Source organism: Thalassophryne amazonica, chromosome 2 (assembly GCF_902500255.1).
Source record: "Thalassophryne amazonica chromosome 2, fThaAma1.1, whole genome shotgun sequence".
In the NCBI taxonomy this organism is placed as follows: domain Eukaryota; kingdom Metazoa; phylum Chordata; class Actinopteri; order Batrachoidiformes; family Batrachoididae; genus Thalassophryne; species Thalassophryne amazonica.
In genome coordinates, this window is record NC_047104.1 from 38,076,228 (window position 1) to 38,100,283 (window position 24,056).

General features: G+C 41.3%; 1 protein-coding gene across 1 annotated transcript in view; it reads left to right on the forward strand.

The window, feature by feature from the left end:
- LOC117503539 (vacuolar protein sorting-associated protein 13C-like) overlaps window positions 1–24,056 on the forward strand; it is a 305,374-nt gene that overhangs the window by 178,962 nt on the left and 102,356 nt on the right. The window contains 12 exon segments of the mRNA XM_034162801.1: window positions 4,544–4,647; window positions 4,927–5,094; window positions 5,898–6,202; window positions 7,956–8,103; window positions 11,432–11,570; window positions 11,764–11,882; window positions 12,038–12,189; window positions 12,491–12,735; window positions 12,821–13,047; window positions 14,888–14,980; window positions 15,744–15,977; window positions 19,465–19,596. Of these exon segments, the coding sequence (XP_034018692.1) occupies window positions 4,544–4,647; window positions 4,927–5,094; window positions 5,898–6,202; window positions 7,956–8,103; window positions 11,432–11,570; window positions 11,764–11,882; window positions 12,038–12,189; window positions 12,491–12,735; window positions 12,821–13,047; window positions 14,888–14,980; window positions 15,744–15,977; window positions 19,465–19,596 (2,066 nt within the window).

Sequence of the window (24,056 nt, forward strand, 5' to 3'; positions counted from 1 at the left end):
TCTATGAAATATGAGTTGATAAATAAAATATACTTAATTATGATCACAGCCACAAATTTAGCTATGTTTAATCAGTCTTTTGTTCCAGCAGTTATTGGGAAAATACTGAGAAGTGTGTTTCACAGTCCTTCTAGATTATATATATTCAAGTAGCCACCCATTCACTACACGCACTGACTGGACAACAAACAGTGGACATGTCTCTGTTATATCAGTGAAACTTCAGATAAATCGCCACAGCCTCATCATAGAGACTCACCTTGGCTTATAGCATGGAGATTGTCTGTACTTTCACCCATACTTAAATCATGGCTGAAAGAGCCCCTCTTCCCATGGGGGAAGGAAGACGAGTATTAACATCTAAATATCCTCTGTCCATCCTGTGGGACACTTTACATTTTCACTTGTTATCGTGAGATCTCAAGAACCCACTTTAATTTATATTTAGCATAAAGGTGTACTTGGCTGATCCCCCAACACCAGTCGATTACGGTGACCTTGGGGTCAGTTCAAGGTCAAAACGATATATATTCATGATTTTGTCGTTGGAACATTTGTTATGGCCCCTTCACACATAGTGTGAAGTGTGGACGTGTGGATGAAACAGTTCGAAATTAGCGCATTTCAAAACATCGCGCCCACGAGCAGGCGTGCACGACGGCAGTGCAGCGGTTCGTGCATGCAATGGTGTCTGTCGAGAAGGAACAGCAGCTCATGCTGCTGCAGCTGCTCGCATTGTGTTCCATGGGACGAGCTGAACCACATCACGCTGCTGATTTGGAGGAAAATGAAATAAAAACCAGCTGTATAATTAGTGAATATCTAATATGTGAATATCTTGTGAATATATCTGTTGATGTAAATAATACATAAAGAGGGGCGCAATACAGAAACCTGCGGTTAAATAATCCTGGTAAAAAAAAAAACAAAAAAACAGCGTTCACTTAATTTGAACCTGCACATCCAGACGGCAACCCTACCACTGCACCACAATCACTGTCTTCTAAAAGGAGAGTGAACTGGCTCTAATCAACAATCAGACAAACGTATTTTCTCAAAAAAAAAAAAAAAAAGCGTTGTGATAACAGACCAAACAGCGTTTGCTATGGTGTATTTCTGCTGACAACTGAAAGTGGCGTATTTGTCATACTGTTGGCCTGTGGTATGGTCCTGTGGTGCCCCGCTCACTGTCCTGTCAGACAGACGTGACGTTTAGATCTCCTGCTGCATCTCCACATAAACTGACGCTCTGGTCCAGCTGGACCTGTCTGTGTGCATGTTCTCCAGGCCATCGTAAGCGATATATGCTTTTATGTTTCCGATGCGAGTACAGCAAGTGCACACACACACGTGTGTCCGTCAACACACGGTGCGTGTTCCACAGCTCTGCTGTCCAGGTCCAGAGATGTTAACGACTGACATGCCCCCGTCTGTTCAACACACAGACCAAAGTGTCCCTCTATGATCAGATGAGATGCGCCTCGCCTGCGGGGGGAGGGGGGAGAGAGAACCACACGTATGTACGTGTTGGGGGGGTAACGGGAGAGTGCACGACACACACACACCCACACATGTTGTGTGGGGAACTGACAACACGCCACGTCTCAGCAACTCGACAGTCGTGTGGAACTTAGTCAAATTTCATTCCCAGTACGACAGTGGTTGTCTGCAGTCTGTTGTCATACCAAGAGTGTGACTGGCCACATTGTGCAGCAGATAACAGAATATTTGCAGAGGAATTGTTCAAATCTGGTTACATGCACCAAAATTTGACTGTGTATACCTTTTGGTATATATTTTAGACAAATAACATTAGCTATTTGAATTTTCAATCAATGCCAAATAGGGGTCAATGAAGAATTGCACAGGGGTCAAAATTAAAAAAATGTTCCAATCATATTGAAAGCTATACCACATTTTGTGTCTGATTATAACTATTCCAAAAAGGTATAGTTTGGACCATCTATGACTGAATGTTATGGAGTTATGGGGTAAAAACAACAAGAATGGTGACAAAGGTCAGTTTCAGTTTGTACAGGGGTCAGAAGTTAAAGTTGCTCCAATTATCGTAAAACATGATGCAAATTATTGGTTGAGTTAATAGGGTTTTTAAAAGGAATAGTTTGCACCGTGTCATGCTTAGTTGTCATGTTACAGGGTAACATATGTCACATGCCATAGACTCCAATGGATGTCAACATTGTTTGACCTTTACTTTACAGACCAAGCATTCAACAGTCAAACCTATTCAATTTATTAATCCTATCAATGCAACCAATAATTTGCACCACTTTTTACCAAAATTGGAGCAACTTAAACTTTTGACCCCTGTACAAACTGAAATTGACTTTTGTCACCATTCTTGCTGTTTTTACCCCATAACTCCATAACATTCAGTCATAGATAGTCCAAACTATACTTTTTTGGAATAGTTATAATCAGACACATAACGTGGTATAGCTTTCAATATGATTGGAACATTTTTTTTTATTTTGACCCCTGTGCAAGTCTTCATTGACCCCTATTTGCCCCCGATTGAAAATTCAAATGGCTAACATTATTTGTCTAAAATATATACCAAAAGGTATGCACAGTCAAATTTTGGTCCTTGTAACCAAATTTGAACAATTGTTACAGTTATCTGCTCCACTAACACATTTTCTACAGTAGTGTTCAGAATAATAGTAGTGCTATGTGACTAAAAAGATTAATCCAGGTTTTCAGTATATTTCTTATTGTTACATGGAAACAAGGTACCAGTAGATTCAGTAGATTCTCACAAATCCAACAAGACCAAGCATTCATGATATGCACACTCTTAAGGCTATGAAATTAGGCTATTAGTAAAAAAAAAAAAAGTAGAAAAGGAGGTGTTCACAATAATAGTAGTGTGGCATTCAGTCAGTGAGTTTGTCAATTTTGTGGAACAAACAGGTGTGAATCGGTGTCCCCTATTTAAGGATGAAGCCAGCACCTGCTGAACATGCTTTTCTCTTTGAAAGCCTGAGGAAAATGGGACGTTCAAGGCATTGTTCAGAAGAACAGCATAGTTTGATTAAAAAGTAGATTGGAGAGGGGAAAACTTATACACAGGTGAGAAAAATTATAGGCTACAGTGATCTCCAATGCTTTAAAATGGACAAAAAAAAACAGACGCGTGGAATAAAATGGAAAACAACCATCAAAATGGATAGAAGAATAACCAGAATGACAAAGGCTCACCCACTGATCAGCTCCAGGATGATCAAAGACAGTCTGGAGTTACCTGTAAGTGCTGTGACAGTTAGAAGATGCCTGTGTGAAGCTAATTTATTTGCAAGAATCCCCCGCAAAGTCCCTTTATTAAATAAAAGACATGTGCAGAAGAGGTTACAATTTGCCAAAGAACACATCAACTGGCCTAAAGAGAAATGGAGGAATTTTTTTGTGGACTGATGAGAGTAAAATTGTTCTTTTTGGGTCCAAGGGCCACAGACAGTTTGTGAGACGACCCCCAAACTCTGAATTCAAGCCACAGTTCACAGTGAAGACAGTGAAGAATGGTGGTGCAAGCATCATGATATGGACATGTTTCTTCTACTATGGTGTTGGGCCTATATATCGCATACCAGGTATCATGGATCAGTTTGGATATGTCAGAATACTTGAAGAGGTTATGTTGCCTTAAACTGAAGAGGACATGCCCTTGAAATGGGTGTTTCAACAAGACAGTGACCCCAAGCACACGAGTAAATGAGCAAAATCTTGGTTCCAAACCAACAAAATTGTAAGTAAGTAAGTGCCATACAAGTGGTGTTAGGTGTTCATGCGTGTCACCTGGAATTTGGCCGATACCTGCCGCAAGAGGGTGCGATGGGTTCGCACAGTGCACACTTTGTCTTTCAGGCGCTTGTGTGCGCAAATAGTTGTAGCAACAGGTGTACGAGGCGTTGGCGACAGGGACAACATTACATGGTTTGCACATGATTCCTGCATCATGTGCACTAAGTGTGCACTTCATCCAAACTTCACACTATGTGTGAAGGGGCCCTTAGTAAGATGTCTCAAGAATCATTCATATTTAGCATAGGTCAGCACAACAAGATTCTGAAGATGATGTGTTTAAGTGGATAACTGACATGGTCAACAGGACTTAGCCTTGGTACCCTAATGGCTAATGGTTTCCCTATTGCCCATGTGTCTTCAGTTTCATGGACCACTTCCCATATCATTGTAAAGAATGCAAGAAAACACGTGCAACGAAAACAAAAACTGCTCTATTTCTGGTCTTTGTTAAAAGCTGCCATATGACCCTTGTTCAACCTGTTTTCATTCATATTGAATGGTGTAGGTCTCTTATTTACAGATCATGTGAAGCTGCTTCCATATTTGCTCCATTGTGTATTATTCATTCACGAGCACTGGGCCCCACTTTGTATTACTGATTTGTGGGTACTGGGAGGATATACCTTGTTCTGATTTAGGGTCATAGTCTATAAGCCACAGTATTTCATTTAATGTTTTTTTTTTTCTTTTTTTAAGCATAATGTGGTTTGTTTCTCAGGTATTAATGGGTCATTGCTGATGCAGGGGCCACAAACTCATATATCAGCCTGCCTGCGAGATTTCATTGTCACTGATGTGGATCCCAAAACTGTCCACAAGAAGGTAAAATCAGTTCTTATAAGTACAACATTACTTTGAAGTAATCAGTGTTAACGAGAGACACATTAAAGTGTTCTGGAGATGTTTTGTTGGTTAAATTCTTGTTAATTTTGAGCAAATAAATCTAAACAGTGTATAATCCTTAATTTGTGGTGTGCCTGTGACCCTTATCTGGGTTTCATACATTTTGTGTGTTTCCATCATTAGTCCAAATAATTGCTTTGTCTTTATCATTTACTGATCAGTAAAGTTTGATGAACAAGCTGCTGTTTGCACTTTCAGGCGATCTCCATTGTGGGTGATGAGGTCTTCAGCTTCAACGTGACTCTTACGCCCAGTGCTGTGGAAGGTGCCGGTTACACGGACACAACTAAAACCGATGGAATTGTGAAGCTGAATGTGGGCTGCATCCAGATGGTTTACCTGCACAAGTTCTTCATGTCTCTGCTGGTGTGTATATGCGTGTGTGTGTGTTTACATGATGCAAATGTAGTTTTGTTTTTTGATTTTTATTTTGTCAGACTCTGGGCATTGTGTTGTTGCTGTGCTTTTTGGCCTCAGTCAGTGCTGCCTTCAGCACTGTGGATAACAAGATCCTCACCTTACATCATGTCCAGGCCTCTGAAATGAGTTGAAACTTGTCTGGCCAGTAGATTTTCTGTCATTTCTGCTGACTTCTCACCATCCCTCATTTGTGGAGTTCTTCAGGGGGCAGTTCTTGGTCTGATTGTATTTTCACTGTACAGGCTTCCATAAGAATCAGTGTTTCACATTTGGCACATTACTCTAGGTATGGTCCAACACACAGGTTGGTCATTTTCCGGTAATGGAATTACAATCAGAGCAAATTTTTATGGTAAGATGAAATATGGCAGATTTTGCTGTCATTGCAATTCTTTTACTGCAGAGTTACCCAGGTGCCTCAGCTTTGAGGGCCTCAGTGGCTGGGGAAGACCAATGGGTCGCCCATGTTTCACCTGACTGCGATAGACAGACTATTACTTTTGAGAGTTGGAGATGGACCAGTTTTCTGCTTGGGTGGTTGCCATCCAGCACCCAAGACAGTTCCATGGTGTGATGTATGCGGCATATCCCTGGGCATTGGGCTGCGGGTGCACACTGTTCCTTGTGGTTGGATTGCTTGTGTAATTACATATTATGATGGGTTAAATTCAGAGGACAAGTTTTTTTATGTGCACATGACAAACACTGTTGTCTTATTTTTGGATTTTGTTTGTTGGTTGGTTTTTAAGAACTTCACCAACCACTTCCAGACAGCAAAGGAGGCACTGAGTGCAGCAACTGTTCAGGCAGCAGAGAAGGCGGCGTCCAGTATGCGGGACTTGGCACAGAAGAGCTTTCGCCTTGCCATGGACATCAGGTTGAAGGCGCCACTTATCATCATCCCCCAGTCATCTGTCTCCCACAATGCTTTGGTGATGGACCTGGGTCTGATCACCGTGACAAACCGTTTTTCCCTGCTGCCTGTGGAAGGATGCCCGCTGCCAGCTGTCATTGACAACATAGACGTCCAACTGACGGAGCTCAAAATGTCCAGGTCAGTCTCTTCACAGAGAAACAAAGTTCCAGAATTATTTTATTCCAACCAGTAGAGCACTTCCATCCTCTTTGGAAGAAGATGAATAAGGTTAAATGTTAGATAGACTTATTTGAATTTAAATGTTTGCAAAAGTGCAAATTAAAACAAGACTGAAATATTAATAGTCACTGCTGAAACAAATTAATTTCTGACCCAACGTTTGTAGTTCATGTGCTTGAAATGGACATAATTTATAGTCATAAACTGACTTGTTAAAGTAGAAAGCTGCACTCATATCTCCAACAATGATGAACAAGTTTTTCTTGAATTTTACAAGTTGAGCTGCCAGTATGCAGACATGAGTTCGAATCCTGGTCATGCTTCCTGTCTGTGGGATAGGAGTTGGACTTCCAATCTGTAGAATAGGGCAGTTCACAGCACGCAGCACTCAAGGTTCTTGAAATGGAGCAATATCTCCACCTGGTGGACATTTACCATTAATGCAGGTACAATGGAATGTCACCAAGAGCTCTATTTTAGCAATGTTATTAAATGGGAAATTGCACATTCACTAAGAACTTTCCAACAGCGCAGATATATGATGTAATATTAAACAATATTATTATCATTACAGCTGCTTCACTGGCAATAATGTAGAGCAGGTAGCTTTGTCGATAAGGAGCTGGCCTGCCAATCTGCAGACCTGGGTTCAAATCCCAGTCATGCTACCTGTCTGTGTCCTTGGACAAAGACATAATCTGCATTGTCTCAGTCCACCCAGCTGTGGCGGAGGACGTACCCGGTGTCAGACTGGTGTCCCATCGAGGGGCAGTCATACACTCTTGTGTGCTTCATGCTACAGAAAATTAGCAACAACCTGATGGACCTTATGGCCTGCAGCCTATATAGGACTTGCTTTTTTTTTATCATCAATAACACTAGAATTATTAGCATCCAAGATATGACCCTAGGAAATGCTATAAAAAACAGTAAATTACCAACATAATTGGTGTTCGTATTGGCTGCTGCTGCTGACATCCTCACTGATTTTTTTTTTCGTTATTAAGACACAATAAACAAATTTTGTAGACTTTTTGTCCCACACCCAAAACAAAACAACCATTCTGAGCAATGCCCTTGGTAGGCAGAACAAAATACTAATTTCTTTTGGCTTTCCCCTTGTTTTTGCTCAGAGTCACCACAGCAGATCTGTTAATAAAATTAGTGTTAAGACATAGAAATTTCACATGCAAGCAAACCAGCTTGGACAAACTTTCAGGTTATGACCACGTTGAGACAGGTCAGGCCTGGGAGCACGTGCTGGTGCAATGTAACACTGCATCCACCACACTGATGAACTGTAATGAGTCTGGTAACAGCCCAAGCAGAACACGTCTCAAAACTAGCCACCTATAGTTTATCCAGAAAGTATTCACAGTGTTTCCCTTTTTCCACATTTTACTATGTTACAGCCTTACAAGTGAATGGAGTAAATTTATTTTTTTTCCCCTCAAAATTCTACTCACTATACCCCATAATGACAACATGAAAACCTTTTTTTTTTATTTTTGCAAATTCATTACAAATAAATAACTAAGAAATCACATATTCACACCCTGTATAGTATTTACTGTATCCATGGATCTAACTGACCATGTGGTTTTAGTTCAGATTTGGTATATTTCATGGTTTCGAACCAAACAAGTAATCTTTTGATAAACATTTGAAATCTTTGTTGACTGAAATTATGTGTTGTTATATTGTTCATCAGAAGCTGTATGAACCCAGGATTGGACCAACCACACACAGAGCTACTGAAGCCAGTCAACATGCTCCTCACAGTCAAGAGGAACCTGGCAGCATCCTGGTACAAGAAGATGGCTACCGTGGAAATAGATGGTGACATGAAGCCCATGAAGGTAGGATGGATGCAACATGAGCCTGAGGTCCAACAATCAGTCAGGGCGGTACCAACATTAAACTGTCCACATACCAGTCTGATATTAGTACAGAATGTGATTTTAGAGATTTATTTATTTTTTACCAAAAATGTCTTATCAAAGTCTCAACACGTAATCAAATCTATAAGCCAAGTGTCCCAATATTGAGCTAACATGAATAGAAAACATAGATGATGGCTGGATTGGATACACAACAGAGAACTATCCTCATATTCACATGGTGTCTTGAAAGATAAATCTTGCCACAGTCATGAGTAGACACAATATGGGATGACATTCTTATCAGGGTGTGGGCGCATTTCACAAGATGGTCTGTTTTTTTTAATATTCCTGGTTTCCTTTCTTTAAAATGGTAGTCCTAGCTCCATTTTTTTTTTTTTTTTTTGTGCTACAACAGCAATCTATATACATCAGTGTAAAGCTATCAGCATACTCTGTCCAACTGCACCACAATCGCTGAGCTGGAGGAATTCCCCTGGGCAGCAAATTAGCTCCAACCTTTCTGGCTGATGTCATTTTGGAATGTCCCATGTTACATGCTGATGAACCAAAAAACAAACAAAGTTAGAGAAGTCCCACTTTTCATGAAGTTGCACACTACAGACATAAAATTTAAAGATGCATGTCTTGAGTTGCTTTTAGGCTGATTTATAGACCAAGGTCTGGTACATTGACCAAGTTGTGCTTCCATATACCACACAAGGTATATGTTTTTGTTATTTTATAAACTAAATATTGTAATGTCATTCATATTCAGAATACAATTACAGTGTTGCTTTTTCTATTCTACTGCTTAAATGCTCATAGCAATTTGCTTTGATTGATGTGTCAAGTAATGGATTCTACCAAGGCATTTGTCTGCAGCAGGCTCTTCATTTCATCTTAAACCTATACTTTAAGTAGTGTTTCAGTTTACTTTAATTTGTCTTTGCTTTACAAAGCATATTAGGCTTCATTCAAGGATGTGAGCCAAATGCTCATGACATAAGCTTTATTTTGGTTTATAACATGTTATGCTTGAGATAAAATAGGTATTTAGTTTAAGCACCTTAAATAATCTTAAACTTTTGTAACACTGCAGTTTAAGACAGGTCTAAAACTAGTTTTGTAAAATATTGATGTTGTTGTTCATTTTTATGAGTTCTTGTGATTCTTTTCAGGGTATCTATTTAAAATGAGTGTAAGAAAAGTCTAGGATTGAGGAGTGGAGACAGATGAAAGCTGGAAAAAAGAGGGAACAGAACAAAGTGGATTATGAAAAGCATGAACGTCCAGCCAAGGCAACAGTGAAGAAAGCAGAAACCAAAACTGCTACAGTCAAACGTAAAGTAACGACAAGATCAGAAAGTCAGAGTAAAAGCACTGAGAGAGTCAGAAGACACAGGGAGAAGCAAAAAGATCTAATGCCGCGTTTACACATAGACAGGACGCTTGTCATTTTTTTGTCATTCGTGGCACATGCCTGACATTCTTAACGTGACTTAACGCATCTGAATAGGTCTCTTCACAGTGAGTATAGGTGCGTGATCTTCATGGAGCATGTGTTTGGCTGTCAAAAAAATCTTCCACGAATGTCACGCACCACCCCCATTTCGCCTCATGTCGTGGAGTTCACAACTGAGCGTGTTGATCCGTCTTGATTAGTGGTGATCCTTAACAGAGCATGACTGTGTTCGTAATGGTTCCAGTGATGGTTCTTGGAGCCCAAACTGTCACGCGTCATTAACAATTGTCACGAAAACTGTCAAGTTTTGACACGAATTGTAATACGATGTCACATTTCACTGCGCGACACTACGAATCACTTCTCTCATGTGCGCACATTTAAACATTTAAACACCGCATTCAGTTTCATTGCTGCAGTTTGTTATAGAAGAACGGTGACACCAAGTCAGCTAAGTCTCATTCCAATGCTCCTCAGCGCTCTCCTGCAGGTGTTCCACCTGCTGTTTGCCTGATGATCAAGAGAACAAGTGTGAGCCAGAGGAAAGCCACGTGTAGCCAGACATCTGGCTCTCTCCGTCTCCTCCTCCTCCTTTCTCTGTAACTCCATGGCACAGAGCCCAACTAAGCAAGCAATCACAAAGTTCTTCTTCTGCTGTGGATTCGTCTGGATGTTGAGGAGCAATCTGGAGCAATGCGAACTGTTCAGCAGCTGACAGTAGGATGAATATGGTGGGGTGTGTGGAGACAATTTGCCTGATTCACAACGTAACAGAACGCAATAGCGTGCAACAGCACGGAATATTATTAATGACCGTGCAATTCACCAACAATATGTGCCATTAATCGTAACGCGTGGTAACAGGTTGCAACAGTTCCTAAGGACACCTGATGCCTTGGTCCTGAATATCACATTCGTGATCAGTGGCCAAGAATTTATACTTTGTGGCATTCGTGACTTGTCCTTATGTGTAAACACAGCATAATTGAAAGGGACAGAGGACAGTATCACAGCAGTTCCTCCCACAAAGAACTCAATCTATGACTATTTCTTGTTCAAAGTCACATGTGCAAGTTCTGTTCTCTTACCAGATGAGGTAATGGATGACACAGGGACACTATTTCCCAAAGGTTCAACTGTGTTTAGAGGTCACTTTTTTGATTATCATAAAGAAATGAAATCAGGATCTCAGTATAAGTTAAGCATGAAAGAAGCTTTTGTCCATGCAGACTCTGTTCTATATGTAGGCATAGATGTCATTATGAAAAAAACTGACAAGTGTAGATCCACTTATCAGTTAATCCTGTAAATTTGAAGTAAATAGCATAAATTTTACAGAAAAGTAGAAACGGGAGAAAAACAGCTTTAAATTTTCAGATTTACATTGATTTACATTGTATTTAATGTGCAATTTATTGATTTTAGCCTTAATAAAACTGACATGAGCTTGAAACATACAGGTTTTAACAGGTATTTTTGAGTTGGATCACATATTTTTAAAAAAATGGTAGCTTTGGCCCATGTAACACTTTATGGACCACCTTGTGAAATGTGACCATGTAGCATAAAGCTAATTTTCCTGTCTTTGTGCTAAGACAGATGTAGCACCCTAGATCCAAATGTGTTTAGCCTAGCTTTTAGACACACAAATGTCTATTTTGTTGAGTTACTTTGTGTAAAAATGAGAATGTGGATTTACAGAACTGTGTGATTGCTCCTTCGATGACTCAGCAGTTGCCACAGGGAACATACTTATAGTATGTAAATGGATACATCTTTCATGGATGTGGCTTGAAATAGGATGATATTGTTGTTTCTATAGTGTCTTTGCTCTGCCTATAGGTGGCGCTGAGTCAAGATGACCTGAAATTGCTTTTGAAGATCTTAATGGAGAACCTTGGTGAAGCCAGCAGCATGGAGCCCACTGTCCCCCAACAGGGAGCTGGACTGCACCTCCGAGTAGCTGGAGACAACAAAACAGGTCTGAAATCCACAATTTGTTAAATATTACGAGTTAATATGTTCGTCACTTTCACTAGGGAGTCACTTTAGCTCTTTGGTACTTTTAACTAGCTGTAACCAGCTATGAGCTAGCTTACCAATCTGAGATACCAGTAATACAGTGGCGGATCCATGGGGGAACATACTCTGTAATTTGTTTTTTGTTTGTTCAGGTAATGTTGAGAAGCAGACTGAAGGCAGAGACGAGGAAGAAGTTGTTGAAACAATGAAGTTTAACTTCAACATTGAGTCTCTCGGACTGATTCTGTATGGCAGCGACTCCCAGCAGGTGGTACGTCTGTGTTCGTGTTCTCTGAAGTCTGCCATATTTTCAGCTTGTATTCTGTGAGGTTTGATAACGTTGTTGATTTCCTGAATGTTCTTCTCTGATGTTCCATTTGAATGTTTCTTCTTAACATTCTGCCTGTGTTGCTGTCTCACCTCCAGCACCAGGACAATCTCAGACTGGGGGAATTTGTTCTCCACCTTATGAAAGCTTCGGGGCGGATCCTGAGTAACAGCACTATGGAGGTGGCAACCAGCCTGACGTCTTGCACACTGGATGACCTGAGGATGGGCAGAGAGCAGGTGACATCAAGGTGAGAGGAGTTTCCAAAGCTTTACTGTTGGAGGGCATATTTAAAACTAGTAGCTGGTATCACTCCACACTCAGTCTAACTCTTTAACTGATGACAGAGAGTTGACATTCCTTGTCCATAGAATAGTTTCTACATTATCTGCTTTCCAAGGCCTCACCTTGGTTTACTGTTGGAATTGTCATGCCCCATCTCCCATGGGAGGCTGAGCCTGGTCTTTATTAATACAGGTCCATCTACGAGGTGCTAACACGTGAACTTGAGGTGAAATAATAACATCATGGCTTGATTGTTGTGGTGGCAGGATGGTCAGGAGGCGGGACGAGGAGAGTGTCGAGGCCATGGTTGACGTAAAATACCAGCAAAGCAAGAGTGGGCGCAAAGTGGACGCAGTGCTTCAAAAACTCTACCTGTGTGCCAGTGTGGAGTTCCTGATGGCCGTGGCGGATTTCTTCCTCCAAGCCATACCGCAAACCACCACCCCGCCCACCGACAAGCTGCAGCTGAAGCAGGCTGCAGACTTCCGGAGTGACGCTAACATCAGTCCAGGTAGGATTGTCAGATTGTCTGCAGAATTTACTAACATTTAACAAACGTATAAAATATCCAAATTATTGCTTCATGCAACCCACAGGTCAAACGTCGAAGACAGAAGTGCACATGGTTGTGATGGACCCAGAGGTAGTGTTCGTGGCAAATTTAATGAAGGCCGAAGCCCCCTCCCTGGTAGCCATGTTCCAGTGTGTCTTTGACCTAAAGATTGAGGATGATGGGACCCAGCAAATGTCGATGAACCTCGTGAAATTCCAGGTCCTTGCCTGCCCCTTCATCCGCAACCCCAAGGACAATGCTGTCACCACCGTAAGCCCACCCACCATCATATGATCACATGACTGATGATGTCTTCAGCTGTAGATAAAATGGGTATTGCATTTTTGATCCTACATTCTGCACGTTGATGTTTTAAACATTAACAAGCCTCTTTAAAATTTTCTTAACTGTTATGAGACAGAAGAAGAAATAAGTAACAGTAATAGTGATTTGTTTGTGTGATTCATTTTTAATCCTGAGCCAAATTTTGGCTGAAGTAGGTAACACACCATTTTTGGTCTTGAGAACCTCAGAAAGCAAGGCATTCCTCCAAACCTACACCTTGTCCCACCCCTGGCACGGTAAGTGATGACATAATCTTGACAGAAGCTTCTGCCATCCTGTCCCATTGGGCTGACTACTTTGAGCAGTTGAAGAAGGCTAAACCTCTTGCCACAATGTTGAACATCTGAATTGTCAGGGTTTGAGGAAATTTTCTCCCAGTCAGCTGTGAGCCACCAAGAGTCAATGAGATTTGCAAATATGGTGACACAGCTGATGGTTGATAAAGTTGCAGGGATCTGGCATTGGGCCTGAAATTCTACTGTTTAGTAAGGATGCTGTTCTCTTGATGTTGCATTCAGTGTTTACTTCCGTTTGGGGCACAGGTATCATTCCAGCAAAATGTAAAAGAGGAAGTGTTGTTCGTCCCTGGAAATTCAAAGGATGATTGCCTGGATTCCAGAAACTCCAGAAGTATTATTACCCTGTTCTCCATGATGGGTAGTTCTCAGTAGGATTCAGTGTCAGCTGCTGGCTGCTCGCAACCAGGGCAGCTTGGCCTTATGCCCAACAAGTTGACCGTTATCAGCATCCTAGCTTTATGTGTACTCAATGAATGTAAGTGTGAATACTGGCAGGACTACAGAGAAAGATTTGCTGACAGCTGGGAAAGACCGCAACCCACAATCCAATCAGGGGCATGTATGACCAACAGGCCAGTTATGAGCTTGGGCAGTGTCTGAGGTGGTATCTGTCTTGCTTGCCTAGATTTGTTTCTAAGTAGCACTGTCCCTTGTCTACAATGGTTGCCTGCACCCTTGTAACACATCAGAGTCCTCAAGGGTGATGCAGGGCTGCTGACACTGGTGCGTGAGCTCAGTTGGTAGTACTCTGAGTTCCACAGTGCTGCAAGGTGTGTTTGAAGATTCAGATCGCCGTGATATCTGCAAGAGTCATTCTCAATAGGACTGTTGAGAATGTTAGCTATTTAACTATGAGACCAGTCTGCCTTTATGCCAAAGAAGTCAACCATTGTCAGCACCCTAGATCTGTAAGTACTCACTGAATGGCAGTGTGAATATCAGCAGGACATCTTTGCAGCCTTCGTTGATTTTCGTAATGTGTTTGAGTTGGTTGACCAACATTGTAAGAACCCATGCAATGCCCTGTAACTTTCTGGATATCATATCCGGCCATCAGGCAAGCACTGTAATTGGTGTGTAGAATGGAGATTGAGTTTCATGGGTACAAGTGTCAGAAGTGAGGTTTCTCCATTGGATATCTGGTTTTACACTCACGGACAGGGTTAGAAGCTTGAGGAACTCTGGATAAAGTAAACACCTCTTCACATCGAAAGGAGCCAGGTGAGGTGGGTTGAGGTGGTCCACACACACACAACTGGGTGGAGGTTTTGGGGAAGATCCAAGACAAACTGGAAGTATTATATCTCCTAGCTGTCTCTGGAACGCATCGGGATACCCCATGGGAGAGAGAACGAAAAGGGATGAGCTGCTTCATATGTTGCCACCGCAACCCAGATAAGCGGCAGAAAACAGATGAATGTAATGAATCAATTTTTTTCCTGACATATTTAACTTCTGTCCAACAGGTGCTGAGGCCATGTTCAGTCAACTTGAGAACAATAACCCAACAAAATCAACCACTGAGTGGATCAGTGACTGTTGAGGAAGTTATTATCAAGGTGTGTTCATCTTCAAGGAGGATTTGTTTTAGGTTGGGTTTTTGTGTTTGGTTATTGTATTGTAAGCAGACTATTGTAAAAGGACATGAACAGAGGTACACCCTGTGTCCAGGAATATTTGGTTAAGTCTTGGTTGATCTTGATCCACTGAGATAATAGGTCAGTGGGATAGGAGTTGCATTACCAAAATGTAGTCCTGTGTTAGGTTGGACAAGACACTTAATCTGCACTGACTCGGGTGTAAATCGGTACCAGCCTTGGCTGGAGAAGTAACTGCTTTGGACTGGGAGCTTATCCAAGGGGACTCCTAAGCTCCCATCTGATTCACCTATGGGTGTCAGGGTTTATAAATTGATCAAGGGGTGGATCTTGCTTTTTATTTTTGTTCTTAAATCAAGGATTCTGGTTATTTTCTTCCTGAGCCAGCCTTTGATCTTTGATCATGTTTTTGAGCAGTTTTTTTAAATATCCTGTTGACAATTAATACACAATAGACAGGCGATTGACAGCCATAGTCAAAGGTCAACAATCGGAATCAAATTTGAGCATCATAGATGAGAAATTAGTATAAAAAAGAAAACCTCTCAACAGAGACCATATGAACAGATGTCTATGGGGCCTTGGCTGAACTATGCATTTTTTATTGGCCATCTGATGTCAGATATTTTCAGTCCTAGCATCTAACCCTAATCCACAATAAGGAAAGTTGGCCATCCCCAAACCAGGCAACCTCTGTAAAGCTTGACATGTCTTTGTTTTCCAGATTTCTCCATTTATCCTGAACACGGTGATGACAATAACAGCAGCCATGACAACGGGGAAGAGTGAAGAGCAACACCAGGATGCTGAACCAGACATTAGTGACCTCTGGTCTGTCATGAACATATATGACAACAACTTTTGGTTTCTGGGTGTAGATCAGGCCATTGAGGTTACTGAGAGTTTCAAGGAACAGGATGGACGCAATGAGGGCGAGAGCTTCACTGCTGTGGTTCAGGTATGACATTTTATCCACAAACTCGCAGTCTAAGGCAGATTCACTTCTGTTTGTCTGACTGTGTTGTTATTGGTATTGTTATAAATGTTATAGTTTAACGTTGCTGTTAGTGTTATAGATTTATTGTGTTTTTGTACAACTCCAATTCCAGTGAAGTTGGGACGTTGTGTAAAATGTAAATAAAAACAGAATACAATAATGTGCAAATACTCTTCAACCTGTATTCAATTGAATACACCATAAAGACAAGATATTTGTTTAAACTGATAAACTTTATTGTTTTTGTGCAAATATTTGCTCATTTTGAAATGGATGCCTGCAACACGTCTCAAAAAAACTGGGACAGTGATATGCTTACCACTGTCCCAGTTGTGTCCCAATTCCAATGAAGTTGGGACACAATGTCCCAACTTCATTGGAATTGGGGTTGTAGTTAAGTAGGTTTAGACAGTTTAGTTAAGTGTCATTTCTCCATTACCATGAATGAGAGGTGTAGTGCATTTGATGTCTTCCACCACCGTCTTCTGTTTGTGGGTGTGTAAAAATAAAAGCACCTGCTTGTGGCAGAATGCAGAAAAAACAAAAAGCTCTGCATGCATGCATGCGTATATCTGTGATCACGGGCAAACTGGGGAGAACTGAAGTTTGCTCTTTGGTATGCTTATGTATTTTGGGTCAAGGATGAATGCCGCGTCTTCCTGGAAGATGGCGACAGAGTAAGACGTGTAGTTGTGAGCCCCTGAAGTCGGTTAACTAAAACTCCACATAGCTAGAAACAAATCCAAAATAAAAAACAAAAATGAGTGGAGGTGGCAAATGTAAAGGCCGAAAAATAAGGAAGGACAATTCTGATATGTCCACTGCTGAACAAGACGAGAGCGATTATGAAGCCGTCGAGGATGTGGCTAGCGAAGCTAGCGAGGCTAGCAAAGCAAAGCTAAGTGAAGAGCGAAGCCAAACCGCATCAAAGCTAATGCTAGAAGGACTAGCGAAGCTTAGCAATGACTTTCAAGATCTTGGCATGAAGCTCTGAGCAGAATTCACTGCGGCGAAAGACGAGCTAAAGCAAGAAATAACATCTCTTAGACAAGATATGGATCGAAAACTTCAAGAAAACAAAAAGGCATTGGAAGATCAGAAAGCGGGTTTGACCGAGGCACAAGCATGCATCGCAGCGCTGGAGGAACGGAATACAGACGCGGATGACTTGCTGCATAAACTACAGAAACAAACTGGATTGATGCAGGAAAAGATAACAGATCTTGAGGCCAGATCAAGAAGGTGCAATATTCGAATCTTTAACCTGCCAGAGAACAGTGAGGGGGATTCCGTTGCTGCGTATTTGACCCAATTAATCAAAAGAGAACTGGAAATACCTGAAGGAGTGGAACTTCAGATACAACGCGCTCACAGAACCCCCCCCCCCCCCCCCCCCCCATTCAAGCCGAAGCCAGGTGAGCGACCCAGACATATAGTGGTCAATTTTCTGACGTTTGAAACTAAAGAAATGCTGTTGAAAAAGGCCTGGCAAAAGAAAATATGAGTCGCAGACCAGCTTATTCAGTTTGACCACGATTATCCAGCGGAAATTGTCCAGAAAAGGCGCGCTTACCTGGATATTAAAAGAGTGCTGAAAGAGCGAGGAATTCGTTTCCAAACTCCATTCACAAGGATTAGGATCCATTGGAAAGACAGCGTTAAGAGCTATGACACCGTTGAGAGTGCTGCGCGGGACATGAGAGACAAAGGAGTCCCCGTGCCCATGCCGCACGGCGAAGATGGAGGAAGAGAGCAGACATCTGCAGCGAGTGAGTGGCAGCGCGCCGGCAGCGGGGGAACCAGCAAAGATATGGCACAACGCACACGCGAGAGACTCCGGGAATACCAGCGGTAGTAAAATAACTACTGTTTGATTGATTAAGGCTATGTTATGGACTTCTGTTTTGCGCCCCATACAGTAGTAAGTAAACAATTAATGATTAAGCAGTGGACAATGAGGGGGGAGACAGGCCTAATTAAGCAAAAATGCCGACGGGGGGGGGCTTTGGGTTGTTTTATGTTGGACATTGCAAGACCTTTGATTCCATCCCCAGGATGTGCTCGTGAGTCTAGGAGTACGCCCCCACCTTTTGTGGGGACTCCCTGCCCACCCACCAACAGGGACAATGGGAGAGGTTTGGAATATACCTCACTGTGGAAGTCGCACGTTCCTTGTTCAGGTTGTTCATATGTTTGTTTGGTTTGTTTCTGTTGTTTTACACTGTCTGGGGGCACACGTATTGAAGCAAATCTACAAATATGAATATGCTAAAGTTTATATCTTTGAATGTAAATGGTCTAACAACTCCAATGAAAAGGGGGAAGGTTTTACATAAATTGAAGAAGGAAAAAATTCAGTTTGCTCTACTGCAGGAGACTCATTTAAATGATCAAGAACATGAAAAACTTAAAAAATTAGGATTCAGAAATTCATACTACAGCTCATTTAAACAAGGTCATAAACGTGGAGTTGCAATTTTGATATCTAACTCTACAAAGTTTGAACTAAAAAAGGAGATAAAGGGAAAAGAAGCTCTCTACATTATAGTCAAAGGGAGGTTGGATGACACGATGATTACAGTAGTTAATGTCTATGCACCTCCAGAAAGTATAATAATATAATTCTAGTCCCATTACATTTTTCTGCAAATCAGATTGGTTAATCCTGTGAGATTTCAGACCATACAATATCGCGGAAACGGTGGCAAAATATTAAAACCGTTTCACATTTAATGTATTAGTCTGCACCCTGACCCCATGGATGATACAGTCATGGGTGTCATCCATGTATTCATGGATGACACAAGAAATGAAAACACCAAGAAGTGAAAATACCTATGTCATCCATGCATTCATTTGCATTGTGGTCCATTTAAAAATCAAATTACAAAATAGAAGTAATAATAATACTGTGTATATGATAACAAAAACCTAAACAGTTTATAAATACATTAAGACAGTAAATTAGCATAAATTACATAATTAACAGGAACCAAGAGTTGAGTTCTTCTTCTAAAAACTGTTGAGGTCTAAGGTTCGAAAAACATTTTGGACCTACACGCCATTCCAACTCATTATAGAAACTTTGCATAATTTATTACCACCCTTGAAAAATGTCAGCTACCTATTTTATAAACACTACCAAATCTAGAGCCCGTGGATCCCCACAGGCAATGCGCTAGTAGTTTATATTTTTAAAACTAGGTCTGTTAAGATTTTGCGGGTAAAATGAAGATGCTGTAGCTTTGAGTAGAATGGACAAGCTGACATTCTGTGACAGATTCACCACATCTTTGTATATAGGGAAGCTGATGTCATACTTGTGATGGTCTTCTACATCACTGAAATAGATTTTGTGACTTTTAAATTTCACTGAAGTCTTGCGATGTCAGCTCACCTGTTCTACCTGTTGTCCTAATCAAGCCTTCTTTTTTTAATTAATCTGTAGGTGGTCCAGGTGACTTTGGAGTCTGGTTTGGGTCACCGGACCATCCCTTTGCTGTTGGCTGAGTCCTCCTTTGATGGTGAAGCCAAGAACTGGTCATCTCTGTTGCATTTAAGAGCCAACATGACGCTGGAGGTGAGAATGAATCATCAGAATGACACACTGTTTGAAACAAGGCCAAAGCTATGAGCAGTCACACGAGATACTCAACAGCAGAGGTGAAGCCCCATTCTCGCTCTCACAGAGATCTCAACAGGTCACAGTTTTGTCCTTATCCATACCTTAAAGCACCTTACAGCTTCTGAGAGGGTGTTTGTGATTAACCAGTATAATCTGTTGTTTGCCGTAGTGTTTTTTTTAGCCTTGGCAGGATTTTTATAGTCTTTGAAAATAATTTTTTTCTTTCATGAACTGACATAATTTGCTAATGTCTTGCACTTGTATAGACACAGTAGCGTTGTCGTACATGCCGTGACATTGCTGGGAGGTTCTCCAGTCCCAAGGTTGTGTTCAAGTTATACTATGGGTGTGCTATGGTTGTTTTTGTACACTGCACATGGAACAACTCATACGCACTCAGTCATTACACTGCACATGAGTATACATTCACGGGCAGCTGTGACCTTCACACACGGGTTCATCACATTTATCGACTGTGATCTTCAGGGATGCATCCAGAATGCATATATCATATTTTCTGGAGTATAAGTCACAGTTTTTGTTTGGTTTTTGTTGTTGTTTGTTTAGCTATTTATACTCCAGTGCAATTTATATGCTAAATAATTCCATATTCATTAACAGTAATAATAATAACTATTAAATAGGGCTTTACACAAAATCAGCCGCAAGAATAAAATAATAAATGGGAATTGCAAAAGTTTACTTCAACTTCTTCTTCAACAAAGGACAAAAATACAAAATTAAGCACTGATTAAAAAAATCAAATCATCTTACACTCAACAAAAATATAAACGCAACACTTTTGGTTTTGCTCCCATTTTGTATGAGATGAACACAAAGATCTAAAACTTTTTCCACATACACAATATCACCATTTCCCTCAAATATTGTTCACAAACCAGTCTAAATCTGTGATAGTGAGCACTTCTCCTTTGCTGAGATAATCCATCCCACCTCACAGGTGTGCCATATCAAGATGCTGATTAGACACCATGATTAGTGCAGAGGTGTGCCTTAGACTGCCCACAATAAAAGGCCACCCTGAAAGGTGCAGTTTTGTTTTATTGGGGGGGATACCAGTCAGTATCTGGTGTGACCACCATTTGCCTCATGCAGTGCAACACATCTCCTTCGCATAGAGTTGATCAGGTTGTCAATTGTGGCCTGTGGAATGTTGGTCCACTCCTCTTCAATGGCTGTGCGAAGTTGCTGGATATTGGCAGGAACTGGTACACGCTGTCGTATACACCGGCCCAAAGCATCCCAAACATGCTCAATGGGTGACATGTCCGGTGAGTATGCCGGCCATGCAAGAACTGGGACATTTTCAGCTTCCAAGAATTGTGTACAGATCCTTGCAACATGGGGCCGTGCATTATCCTGCTGCAACATGAGGTGATGTTCTTGGATGTGGCACAACAATGGGCCTCAGGATCTCGTCACGGTATCTCTGTGCATTCAAAATGCCATCAATAAAATGCACCTGTGTTCTTCGTCCATAACAGACACCTGCCCATACCATAACCCCACCGCCAATATTTGAGGGAAATGGTGATATTGTGTATGTGGAAAAAGTTTTAGATCTTTGAGTTCATCTCATACAAAATGGGAGCAAAACCAAAAGTGTTGCATTTATATTTTTGTTGAGTGTAGTTTGTATTCTCGCTTTTACAACACTGTGGGCCATCAGTCAGTGTTGTTCTGCATCAAATAACATCCAGTATGTTGTCCAACATCTTTTTATTTGTCCATCTTGCTCATGTTTAGAATTTAAAAGTCCTTTTAATATATAGGCTGAAGTGTTCCTGCAAAAATCCATTATGTCTCCAGCCATGTCCATGTAATGATTCCTTTTATCCAAACTGTGTCATATAACATCCATCCATCCAGACTTTTTTTTTCTTTTAATTGTTCACATGTGCGCGCGTGAACGAATGTCCATGAGTGGACTAGAGATGTCCGGACTTTTTACTGGATATTTCTGGCAGTCAGTCTGCATTTTTTTTCTGTGGTCTTTTTTTTTTTTCAGCGTGTAGTTTTTACTGCATCCTGCATGATTTATACTGCGGGAACAATGGAACACAGCAGGAATCATAAATTGAGTCACGCCGGGTAACGCCTCTTTGTCCCGAGTTACGCGTCTTTGCCCCGACTTGCGCTTGAACCACTTCCTTTCTGCGTCAAGCACAGGACCCCAAAAAAATTAAACAGGTTTAATTTTTTGGCGCCTGACTTACTTCCTCCTTTGCGCCCCTCACGCTGTTGTGGCGCCGAGCTGCATCCTCTCGGCACTGAGTTGCTTCCACTCGGCGTCATCATAATGACGCACAGCGCAACTGGGAGCAACCGGGAGCACCCCCGGTGTGAAATGGGCTTAACAGGTCAACAAGCAAGAGGTCACATGACCACAACGCTTGTGAAGATAATAACATTTTATCCACATTGGTTTAGGAATGTCATATATCTTCTGATGCGCCGACCTTCCAGGTTGTACTTTGATCTGCCACGTTTGTGATCGTTGTGTTCACCCTTTTCTGAAATGATGACACATGGCATTGCAACTTTGCACTTTTTGTTTGGTAAAGATAAAATTATAGTACCAGACCTAAAGGGCCTTTCACACCGGGCTTGCATACAGTTGTGTTGTGATACATATGGAGTATGCCAGAAAATCGTGCAGATTTGGTTTAGGCTGAGGGATCATTTCATCACACACTCGTGCACCAGTTTGATTACCTGTTCTGAGCAAGCACACGTGCGCCAGTTCGATCATCTGTTGTAAGCACGCAGAGGCATTGCGGGCTGTGTGGATCATGCCAGCTACTTCACTCTGGATGCTGGACTCTGGTGCTTTTCTGAATGACAAGCGAAACATCTTCAACTAAACTGGTCCAGTTAACTGGACTTAACTTATTTGGAGACCATGGCCTGGATGACAAAGAATTATCACAGACGTCCTTCCTCTTCTCTGTTTTGTAATGGATATATAAAACTTTTAAAGTCCAGTGTAAAATCTACAAACAATGTGCTAACTATGTTACTGTAAATCATAGCTTCCATCATCACAGATGGCCATCTAGTCCAGATCTACCACAGAAGACTAGTGGCTGGCTAGATGTACCCAAGGAACAGAAAATGTGTTTAGAGACTTACAAGTGTTATTTTACCTATTTCTACACCAAAGTGCCCACTGACTTAACATGCAAATGGGAGAGGATTTTGAGTCACTCATTTATTTGTAAAGGGGTCAGTTTATTGGTCCTTCATAAGTACAAAGTATTTACAGGGTCTCTGTAACCTGCAAATACATGGTTGTTACGGAGTCCTACCCTCCAAACATATAGGGATTAAATGGGACGTGGATGGCTTGGTGGCAGTTCAACACTTCTCAGGGAGCTGATAAAATGAGCTGTCTTAGTGCAGCAGATAATTGCAGCTATCGTTCACATGGTGATACGAGCATCAGACTTGCCATGAATGTTCTTCATAATTCAGTGTTTGAGGAAAAAAGTGCTGGCCACTTGGAAATCCAATATGGCGGCCATTTAGGGGTCAATGAAGAATAACACAGAGGTCAAAATTTAATGTTGAATTAAATGCTTCAGTCATATTGAAAGCTATACCACATTATGTGTCTAATCACAAAGATTCCAAAAAGGTATAGTTTGGACTAACTATGACTGACTGTTATAATGGGGTAAAAACATTAAGAATGGTGACAAAGGTTAAGTTCAGTTTGTACAGGAGTCAAAAGTTGATGTCAGATCAGATGATATGTTGGACATGGTGCAAATTAAGAACATTTATGCCAAATCTGATGCTTGTATCACCAAGTGAACTTATCTGCTCCACTATCTTGGCAGTGAGGGTACATAAGCAGGTCTTTGTTAGAGGTGCAAGCAACACTCCATCTGTGTAATTACAACATTGATGCTAGCATTCTGGTGGTTGATCCACCATTTAGCTGCAAGCCACTGAATGTCAGCGAGATTGCGTAAGTGTTGAACCAGCTGACGTCAGCTAAAGCTGCAGGGATCTGTACTACTGAGGCTGAAGTTCTTCAGTTGAGTTCGAGAGACTTTTGAAATGCAGATATCTTTGGAGGAAAATGAAAGTCAAAGTCTTCATGGACCTGGTGTTTATATCACTGTATGGTTGTGAAACTTGGGCTCAAGCAGCAACTAGTTGTCTTTGGTACGAGGTCACTCTGGAGAATCCATATGTGCTGCCAGAATGATTTTATGTAATTTAGTAAGACTTGCATGGGGCATACTACTTTCACTGTGAGGGTATGTATGTCAGCACGCGGTACCCCATAATGATTATCTGAAAAAAGTTTTTTTTTTAATTTTAGAAGTATTCACACCCTTTGCCATGAAGCTCAAAATTGAGCTCAGGTGCATCCTGTTTCCACT